This window comes from Chanos chanos, chromosome 10, assembly GCF_902362185.1.
Source record: "Chanos chanos chromosome 10, fChaCha1.1, whole genome shotgun sequence".
In the NCBI taxonomy this organism is placed as follows: domain Eukaryota; kingdom Metazoa; phylum Chordata; class Actinopteri; order Gonorynchiformes; family Chanidae; genus Chanos; species Chanos chanos.
In genome coordinates, this window is record NC_044504.1 from 38,061,781 (window position 1) to 38,072,396 (window position 10,616).

Below are 10,616 nucleotides of genomic sequence, written 5' to 3' on the forward strand. Positions count from 1 at the left end.
GCCCAAGGCTCAGCTACAACAATGACAGAACCATGTGAAAAGAAAAAGAGGAAAAAATGAGTGGAACTTGGACCATGTTACATCTGCTCAGGTTCAATTTGGTCAGCTGAATATAAACAGAGCCCTTTCACAAAGACTATATATATATATATATATATATATATATATATATATATATATATATATATATAGTCTTCTTACTTATTCACTTATAGCTCACATGTGAAACGCTCTACTGTAGGTTTTTACAAGAGAGCATAGGTGCTCATCCTTTCAGAAAAGTAAAAATAAAAAAAATGTATATATATAAAGATTATCAGTACTTGCAGCCCAATTTTACAAAAGAAGAAAAACAAAACCCTCTCCAGTATTGACAGATTTGTCCTGGCTGTTGTCTTATCTTTGGTAGATCAGTCCAAAACGCATGATTTCAGCCTTCTCCACATCATCACTCTTCTTTAAAAAAAAAACTTTTTCTTTTCCTTTTTCTGTTTAAAAAGCAACAAGCTCGCTGACGTCAGCTGTTCTCCCTTTACAGCATTACCCTGCTGAGAGATGAGGTTCATCTCTCCTTTCTGCAATCACTCCATCACACTCCCCTCCACATCACTTCCTCTGGCCCCTTCTCAACTCAACTCCTATAGCCTTCCAAAAAAAAAAACCCCAAAACACGTACACACACAAACAACAACAACAACAAAAACAAAAACAAAAACAAAAAAACATACACACTCCGACACGGGCAGAGATATTTACACACGGAAAACAAAAGAGAGGGTGACTCAGAGAAATCGAACAGAAGGAAAAAACGAACACGAGTGTCCTCTGTGGGGGGGGGAACAGGAAGTCGGCCTCATCGTTTCTGGGTGCCCGTCATCACCTTGGAGACGAAGCTGACGATGGCGGTGGCGGGCTGATCCGGGTCCAGCTCGGCAAAGAGGTGGCTGGCGTTGTCCGTTGTGCTTCCTTGTTTTCTGGCCACAAATCCAAAGAACCTGACAGAGACACAGAGGAAAGAATAAACACACACACACACCTCCACTATAATGCAGTTATCCAGTGTGACAAGCTTAGCGGCTGGCTTCTAATGGCTCAGAGGAAGAGGCGGAGTGTTTCAGCCTCACTCTCCCAGACTGGGCCAGCAGTCATGTGACACCGACAACTTACGAGAGCTCATGGGCAATTAGCCATTCCGAATGTCAGCCAAAATGGGCACTGCAAAAAGTTTATCGATTCATATATAGTGGCAAAATCTGTTCCCAGGCAAAATGTGAGGGCATGAATCAGCAGAAGACTGGACTGTTTCATGTAACATAAATGGATATCCGGTAAATATGTGTCTCAATGTACAAAATAACATGAGTGAAATCAGTGGCTGACTGAGAGAAAACATCCTTTTTTTTTTCCCTCATAAATGTTTCCTCAGGCCTAAACACAACTCCAACCACAGACACACTGCGTCCTGATTGGGCATCATGTTATTCTGCGTGACCTTTTGTACTTGACCCTTCCAGATCTCATCTCCTGTTATGCCAACACTATCGTTACATATTTTCCTGGGCTCTGACGTCGGGCTCTTTCATGTGCAGCCAAATCTATTCATCTATTTTTCCTGTTTGAGTTATCTGCCTACCACATCCCCACCCCAGTGCGTTTATATGGCCCAACCATTACAGATGGATCTCTTCTACACGGCAGCCAGAGCAGAGGGGGTGATGGAAATCACATGTTTCCCTCTTCAGCAGAGTGTGTGTGTGTGTGTGTGTGTGTGTGTATGTGTTGTGTGTGTGTGTATTCAGAAGCATTGTGACCTAACTAAATGCACCTGACACTCTCTGCAGTGTGTGTGAATTAATCAAACATTACTTGTATCATAAGTTAAGTCCTTTAACTTTCCTTACAGTGGAAAGATGTCTCTAAATACTCTAATGGTTTCAAGCTCTGTTTAAACAGGTTTTCACGGTTGGCATTCACCTTAAATAGCAATTACTATTCTAGTGAGTCTTTGTTTCTGCAGTTACACCTGCAGCCTTCAGTACTGCATTAATCCATGAGAGAAGGTGACGCATTGAACGACTTAAAGGTACTTACTTTGCAGAGCCACCTTCCGGTTTGTTCCACCTGTAGAGACATAAAGACAGGTGAGATCAGGCCTGGTGTCTAAATCAGTGTGAAATAAAACAAAAAGCAGTGGCTCTGTACCACAGATCTTCTCTTATTCAACCCCTCACATCATACAGTAATACAGCATTTCTTATGAGCAATTCTGAGGGAAAACCGGAAAGGGAGACACCGAGTTAAAGTGAAACTCCACCCTGTTAAATAAAGAACAGGGAGAGACAGAAATACACTCACTTCCTTTCCTGAGGGTCAACGTCGCAGAAAGTGATCGTGTTGATGGGGTAGTGTCGCCGGAAGAAAAGCCTGTGGAATTAAAATAACACAGATCAGATTAAAAAAAAAAAAAAAAAAAAAACTCGGTTTTGGTTGACGGGTCATATAAGTGAGTGCTGAGGTTTCAGCGAGAGCACTGAACTCACTTCCTCTGGTTGTCAGTTAACGTGATGCCCTGCGGAGACACCTTAAAGTGGACGACGGTGGCCGTTGGCGGAGGGTTGGTTGCCATGGTTTCTGTAATCGCCTTGGCGATGGCTTGTGGTCCGGTCAGAGACTCCATGTCCACAGAGTTGATGTAGAGAACGTTGCATGCTGGAAGGCAGAAGAGAGGATGAGTCAAGTACTGCTGTGGAGAGTTTCTCACGGGCAGAATTTCAAATGCTCCGCTGTCTACGACAGTGATTAAGAAAAAAAAAAATGTTACCATTCTTAACACTATATGCTTTTGGTAAATCTCAATTCCCTTTTCTCCTCTGTACACAAGGAACAGCGCTTACAGTCACATCAAAAAAAGACGACTCATTAGTACAGATTCAGGAAGGCATTTCCAAGTTCAAGATTCAAGATTCTAGAACGTTCAAGAAGATTCAAGATTCAAAAAGTTTCAGAGAGAACCTCCATGCAGTGCAGGTTCATGTCTCTCATCACAGGGCATGCTGATGGGAGAATGGCTGGAAAGACAGGCCTTTCCAACAGACCACCGTGTCCTTTATTAAAGTTACAGGTATTTCAGAGTAACAGCACAGAGCATGGCAGCCACACGCAAGTTATACAGAGAGATGCTAAACATGAATATAACAGTCAGTGAAGTTATACTAGTTGTGAAACGGTACGTGTATCGGGCTTCAGTAACGTGTTGTGAACTGCATTGTTTTCTGCTAAGGAAGGAGTAACACGGTATATAAAGCTGCTAACTTTGTGTGACGTGATTTTCACAACTGGAATCACAATCATGTTTGATGTGCCCATCAGATTTTACATCTTTATTGACTTCCCATTGGATCACTTCACCTTTTGCTCAACCCGCTTATTACAAGTGGTAAAAAACCTCCGAGTACATTTGAAATGTGGTATTTTATTTTTTTATTTTTTTTCTGTTGTACCAAACCACAACCCCAAAAACTCAGGAGTATTTCCAAAGAATGCGTTGTTGTGTACCGTTACACCCCTAGTTGTGAACTTTTCTCTCATTTTCTCATGCACAGACATAGAACTAGAGACAGAGCTTTAGTGTCTCCAGAGGAGTGCCAGTCAATATAAAGGATTACTAAAAACACGGTGGAGGAAAAGAAAAAAAAGGCAAAGCGACACTGGGTTTTACCATGGGATTCAGTAGGACCCTTCTTCCCTACAGACACAAAGGAGTGTGGGAGTGAGGGAGAGCATGGGTTCAAAGTTCATTTCCATGGAAACAGAGGGAACAAAAGCTCGTTTAACATCTTACAATGCTGGCTGGAAATGAAGTTGCACATGAAGTGACATGATCTTAAATTCATCCTCAGTCCCGTAAAATAATAGTACAAAGAGATGTTTTTCAGATGGTCTGTCAACCACTTGAAAATGCTTCATGCGCACTATCAAATCTAGAATGCCAGTTAACTTCTTTTCCCAAAAGGAAAAGAAAAGAAATAAAACACGTCAAAAGGGTCATCAGCATTAAAAGGTACTGGTTGAAAGACTTGGCGGTACAGTCATGCATGGGTATGGTACTGCTAATGAGACTAAATGGATGTCAACGTTTCATAATCGTAATGTTTTTAAAAAAGTCTTGTCCGCTAGCTGTCAAAGTGAAATTAAAAGAAAAAATGATTGACAGTGAGTCAGCCAATCCCCTCTTACCTGCTCCTTGCTTCAGCAGATCAGCAGCCTGATTGGTCGGTGTGGCGATCTCTGGGGATTCCTCATGAGGATCTGTGAATATAAACAAAAAACAGGAGCAAATTTAACTCCCACAGAAGTCAAGGTGATAGCGACCAGGTCAGGAGCAACTCCTGCCTGATCACTGGTTGAGAGTCGCGCTCCTTCAAAGAATTCTCGCCTTGCTGAAAATCGGTAAACATGTCCAACAATCTGTCACCCTGTGGTTTAGGAGTTTAGGTCAAAGGCTCTTCTGACACTAGTGTGGGACATAGCAACTGTCAGAAGGAGGACAGGTCCATATCCATGTAGCCATAGCTGTCCATCCTTGTTTACCCAGGGATCAGGCCAGAGGAGCTCTCCATTACAGTGTGAGAGGTTTGCTAAGGACACTGCGAGAGGGTCTTTCATACACACAAATATCTGCTCAGTCGCTCAACCACCCTTCCTCCACCCCTTCATTATTTAGATTTTGTCACATGCTTGTCAATCCATTCGTTTATTCACTGACTCGCTTACCTCGGGTGGGAATGACCAGCTTACACGGCAAAGCCAGCGGGGTGATGGAGTGCTGGTACACCAGTGCAGACAGACATCCTGGAGAGAGAGAGAGAGAGAGAGAGAGTTTATTATACAGTAGAAGCCGCAGGACGCATACGCATTTCCGCGGGTACCGTATGTGTAAGCGTATACTTGTGGTTTGAGGAGAGAGAGCGCTACAGGTCTGGGGCCGACATGAGCGGTGGGAAAGCGAGAGAGCTACCTCGCCCGGGCCTCTTCAAGTATGTGTTTGGGCCAGGTGCCATCTCTCAGTGGGAGTGTTGGCAGACTTTCAGGGAGAGGAGTATATTGTAAATACATGTCGAGGGAGAGGAGTACAGATAGCTGGGTATTTAACATGAGGGTTATTACTGCTGAGATGAAAGCTCACCCACACCTATCCTGCCTCTGATTTTTACAGAAAAAACAAAAAACAAAAACGAAAAAATGATGATTACGTAATGTTTATGATAATACATTGTTTAAGAGATTACATAAGCCGCCCAGCCCATGTTGGTTTTTTGCCTTTCTTCTTCTTCTTCTTTCTTCTTTCTCTAGTTCTTTTTTTTTTTTTTGAAGTTGCATGGAAGAGACGGGACAAGACAGTACCGTCTGACGTACTGGACCGACACGGCCCCTTTATGATGTGGATTAAATTAAAGGGAGAAGTTCTGAGCTCTGCCCAATGATTTCTATACTGTAATGATGACTGGCCGTTATGGAATGATTCCTCTATAAGCTGATACCATTACTCCCTTCCAAAAAGCACACTGCAGACGATTACATAAAGACATGAGAGAAATCTGATTACATAAAGACATGAGAGGAATCATAACAATGACTGCATTGATGCAGATAAAAGAGAGAGAGAGAGAGAGAGAGAGAGAGAGAGAGAGAGAGAGAGAGAATAAGCAGATAGAGTTGGCAGGGTCCTGTCTGTGGGTATTAAAATTCCTCAGACGTGTTTGAGTGATATTCAGCTGGGTTTTAGAGTGTGGGACTTACCAAAGTACGGCTCGTTAGGACAGCCCTTCAGTTTCACCCCCTTCGGACTTGTCTCAATCAAGAAGTGCCTTACCAACTCATTAGTGATGTCACCAGCTGAGAGGACAGAGAGAGAGAGAGAGAGAGAGAGAGAGAGAGAGAGAGAGAGAGAGAAAGAGAGAGAGAGACAGAAAGAGAGAGAAAGAGAGAGAGAGAGAGAAAGCGAGAGAGAGAGAGAGAGAGAGAGAGAGAGAGAGAGAGAGAGAGAGAAAGAGAAGAGGGGGGAAATAACACAATGGCACTTGTTTTGGTGATTTTAAACCATAGGAGAGGAGGGAACAAATAGAAAGATACTGGTGACTTGTGAATGTCGATGACTTTTAACCCGCGTGCATTAATAAGAATGGCTACGCTGAAACACAGAAGATCCCTTATCATCCATGTGACTTTGTGCTGCTGAATATAAGTTTTAATGTACGCACTCCACTGCTAATGGAAGCAACATGCTAGCCCATCTCTCTTCCATAATAGGTCTTAACTAATTCTCCTTTAATGTGATGTACAACAAAAGAGGAGCAGGTGTTGGGAACTGTCTTTACACGTTCTGGTTAATGTAGTGTTTTCATCGGGGTATCAGAGAACACCGAATGCCTTTAAGTGTCTGCTGACAGGGCCGCTTTCTGCCGTTTACACTTAATGGAGGGGTGAGAACAGAGCAGTTGTGTAGAGAGCGTTCACTAGCGTCTTTCCAGAATATATAAGGAGACGGAGAATGTGTGAAGAGAAATGTGTTGAAGAGAAGTGATATGGCTCTTGGAAGCATTGTATGTCTGGATGACAAGAATCTTTTAAAGAAAAAGTGTTGACAGTCTTAAAATGATGATAAGACTATCTAATCTGTGCACACATACGCGTATGAGTAGGGTGTGTGTGTGTGTATGTGTGTGTCTCTCGGTGCGATTCTTTAGACGCATACCTTTCTTATTTGGTTGCGCTGTGGGCGGCGGAGAGGCTACCTTCATGGCTAGGCCGTACGCCCCTCTGAAACTGTGACTGTCCCTGATAATGAAGGCCCCAGGTTCCCGGTCCTTTAGGATGTTGATCGCTGGGGAAGGAGGTGAACAGTCAGAGCGAGATGTGGAGGATATGAGAAGTGTCATAATTACACACACAAAGTGACAGCCATTTTAAACACAACTATCTGATCCACTGACAAATTGTTTCCATGTTTTTACAGAGCAAGAGAGCGAGAGGGAGAGAGGGACAGAGAGAGAGAGAAACCTCTGTTGTCATCATTACACTTCATTCTTTTCTCGGTGGAACAAACGGCAAATGCAAACGTCCGCTGGGTTTAACTAAACTCATATGGTCCATAGCATGTGATGTCACTGCTGCTGCTCTGGCATCTGCTAGCATTTACAGATAAACTCAGGCCTGGATGAACTCATCCAGTGAGCCGTGTGAGAAGAAGCAGACATGCGGGCCGGGCAGCGGGCATTGACCTCATATCAAACGCAAAGAGCAAGGTCGACAGGGACATGTTTGACTGTGTGTGTGGGGCCTGTGTATCATCTCCTCAACTCCCCCTAAAACAGATAAATAAGTCCCTGACGACTCTTACCTTGTTCTCTGGAGATATCCGGCTTGTACCAGAACTTGGAGGTGTCCTGGACAAATTTTACATTCATCCTGGTCTCTGGACTTCCATCTGGAAAGAAGACGAGTGTAGATTCAAGTTAAACGTGGCTTTGACATCGGTTACACGGGTCATCCAGTGATAAACCAGACTTCTGATTTCCATTGGCTTCCAGTGACAAGACAACAGTGCAAAAAGAGATGACACTGAAAAACCCATCGTGAAACGATTTAGGGAAAGGCTCACTGCTTGATTGTGCTGCTTAACAGACCGATCTAAAGTTAGTTTTATAGCACCATCTCTGTGTCCGACTGAGTTATTGGCCCAAGTCACGCTCATATTAGTCACGAGCGCCTCTATACCCAAAGTAAGCAGATATCATCCCCGGCGGTCTGGACTGTGTGCCAGATCTAACCAGAGTCATTTATCAGACCACTTCAGGTCACACACTGTCATCGTAAAAAAAAAAAAAAAAAAAAAAATACAGCATTGACTTACATGGTTACAGCTGGAAACAGCGCGCTCAGCTGGAGCCAGGACGATCTTTTATTTTGGAATATGGCATGTCTAAGTTAATGTCATTTATAGATGTTCTGTGTGCGTTCCGCGTGGTTTTTTATGCATGAGCGGACAGTGACGGGGTCTTACCGCACATGCTGAGCTTGGAGAAGTCGGGCAGGGTGTGGAAGAAATGGACGTTAGGTGTGCTGCCACCGCTGGACATGGGTGAGGACATCTTTCCATTCAGCGTTCCGTAGGACAGGACACCGTTGGAACGATCCCCGCTGGACATCCGCCTCTTTTCGGGGAGCTGAGGCTGGGAAACGGGGCTGCCCTGCCTGTAGTGGCCCACCCCGTCCAGGTAGCCAGCAGGAGAGACGGGGAAAGAGGGTGTGGACGGCGGGTGGTACCCCGAGGAGCTGCTCTGGCGCGACAGGGCGCCGTGGCGTTCGTCTGGAGTGGTATAGCCGCTGTACGTCGGGTGCCTGTCCAGACTGGGGCTGCCCTGAGGCACCTGCGTGACGGAGGGATGGCGACCCATCACGGGGCTTCCCTGACCGGGCTGACTGAGAGGGAGCTGTCTGCCCATCAGAGGACTGCTCTGCGTGGCCTGGACGACGCTCGTCTGATTGATGGACGGTTGTCGACTGAGGACTGGGCTGCTCTGGGTGCCCTGAGAGACAACAGTGGGATGTCTTCCCAGCACTGGACTGTTCCCCGCCCCAGGCTGGAACCCATTAGAAGGTGACTGCTGTCTTCCGGAGACTGGGCTTTCCTGATTGGCCAGTCTGTGCTGAATGACGGGACTTGACGCTACAGTGCGGTGTAGAGTGCTGGGACTCCCAGGCATGGGATGGGTGGGCAGGTAACTGGCCTGGGTGACATCTGATGGCACTGGGCTCAGGTCTGGGATAATGTAGCTGCCCGTCATGCTGATGGAGGTGGGGTAAGAGGTGGGGTAAGAGGAGGGGTAAGAGGAGGGGAAAGAGGAGGGGTAGGAGGAGGGGGTAGGGGTGCGTGAGGAGCTTTCTGAGGGCTGGGAGCGGAACCCGGAGTCGACAGTGACAGGCTGGGACAGAGTGCTCAGGCCCAAACTCCTGTCAACAGACGCCGGCTGCTCTCTGACACTGCAACAAAACAACAACAACAACAACAACAACAAAAACAATTACAAATCTTTTAGACGGGAATATCAGCTCAATCACTTACTGATTCAACAATACAGACAAAAAACCCCCAAAAAACAATAATTATACCTATTTGATAACTGTACTCTGAGCAAGTGAGGTCATGACATTTTTAATACAACTTGTTATAACTCACTCAATAACATCTCATTGTTAATGTAGCTTAAGAGTGCTAAATGTCTAGAAAATGTTCAGTGGGTGTGGCTCACTTGTCTGGACTTTGGACAGGGCTGCTGGAGGACAGTGGGGGGTTGATGGTGTGGGTGGGGGCCTCTGTTTTCACTGGACTGCTGCTGTCGTATGAAGGAGATGGAGATGGTGATGGTGGTTGGGCCCCTCCCACGGCTGCCGACCTGGCCACTGACTCCACATAGCTGCGAGGCTCTGTTAACACACACACACACACACACAGAGAAATCTGTTAGAGAACCGTCAACTCCTCTGACAAACGAAAAACACACACGGATAGACAGAGTGACCACCAGCACCATGAATGCAAATGAGGTTCTGACAACTGACACCCGAATCAGTCAGTTACAGCTATATTATACTTCCTCTTTTTAAACTAAATCATTTTCTTTTTCATTTTTCCTTTTTATTTCCGCTAAGGGAGAGTGTGTCTCACTTTTTATTTATGGTCTGTTCATGCATTTCATCAGCTACAACTACCTCAGAGTCAGAATTTCCAAAAAAAAAAAAAAAGAACTACGACCACAAATGGTAGTGGAAAAACACTTACACCTCTTTAACCGTAAGGCTTTGGGCTTTGTGAATGTGGAGACCTTTGACCTTAGAGGTCTGAGGTTCCTATTATCAAATCACCAACTCTCCTCTACAGTTCCTCTGCCATCTCCCTGGGGCTTAGACAGAAACACGGCTCTGATCTACCATGCTGAGGTGACCTCAGTGTTGACCTTCCAATTAACTCATCTGTTAATGTTACAACAACCTGCCTTTTGATGTAAGACACATGTTTTTTTATTGGATCCCAAGCAGTGACTGATAGACTGACAAACTGACAAACAGCCGAAAGTCAACGTGACTTCACAGATTTGCAAGACTAATATAGTATCTGTTGACCTTTTTCCATTAGGAAAAACAAACAAAAAATATTTGAAACGTGAATGTTTTTCCAGGCCGTACCGTCGTCCGTTGGAAACAGTCAGTGGAACATGCCTGGGTGAGTGAAATTTATGCCACCAAACAAAATCATTTATAACACAAAACGGTGAGTCTAATGGAGAATTAAGATGCGGTGGAGCAGGAGACACGAGAAAGAAGGAGAGACAAGAAAGAGGGAGAGAAAGGAAAGAGGGAGAGAAAGGAAAGAGGGAGAGAAAGGAAAGAAGGAATACAATAAACGGAGAAGATCATTTGGATGATTTACTGATGTCATAGGTTGCAGGTCAAAGTGACTGATAATATTTCTGATGACGAGGATGATGATGATGATGATGATGATGATGATGATGATGATAATGTGTAGGAGCTGGAGGAACTGTGTCGTTCTTCAT

The 10,616-nt window shown here is 44.8% G+C and overlaps 1 protein-coding gene across 1 annotated transcript in view; it reads right to left on the bottom strand.

Annotated features, from left to right (window-relative positions):
• Positions 1 to 339: 339 nt before the first annotated feature.
• tns1b (tensin 1b) overlaps positions 340 to 10,616 on the bottom strand; it is a 145,473-nt gene continuing 135,196 nt past the window's right edge. Inside the window, exons 23-34 of the mRNA XM_030785824.1 lie at positions 9,312 to 9,486; positions 8,063 to 9,036; positions 7,400 to 7,486; positions 6,755 to 6,883; positions 5,800 to 5,895; positions 4,774 to 4,851; positions 4,237 to 4,308; positions 3,719 to 3,745; positions 2,541 to 2,709; positions 2,356 to 2,424; positions 2,092 to 2,121; positions 340 to 995 (exon numbers count right to left, since the gene is read on the bottom strand). Coding sequence (XP_030641684.1) covers positions 854 to 995; positions 2,092 to 2,121; positions 2,356 to 2,424; positions 2,541 to 2,709; positions 3,719 to 3,745; positions 4,237 to 4,308; positions 4,774 to 4,851; positions 5,800 to 5,895; positions 6,755 to 6,883; positions 7,400 to 7,486; positions 8,063 to 9,036; positions 9,312 to 9,486 — 2,048 coding nt within the window. The 3' untranslated portion in view covers positions 340 to 853. The remainder of the gene's footprint in view (positions 996 to 2,091; positions 2,122 to 2,355; positions 2,425 to 2,540; positions 2,710 to 3,718; positions 3,746 to 4,236; positions 4,309 to 4,773; positions 4,852 to 5,799; positions 5,896 to 6,754; positions 6,884 to 7,399; positions 7,487 to 8,062; positions 9,037 to 9,311; positions 9,487 to 10,616) is intronic.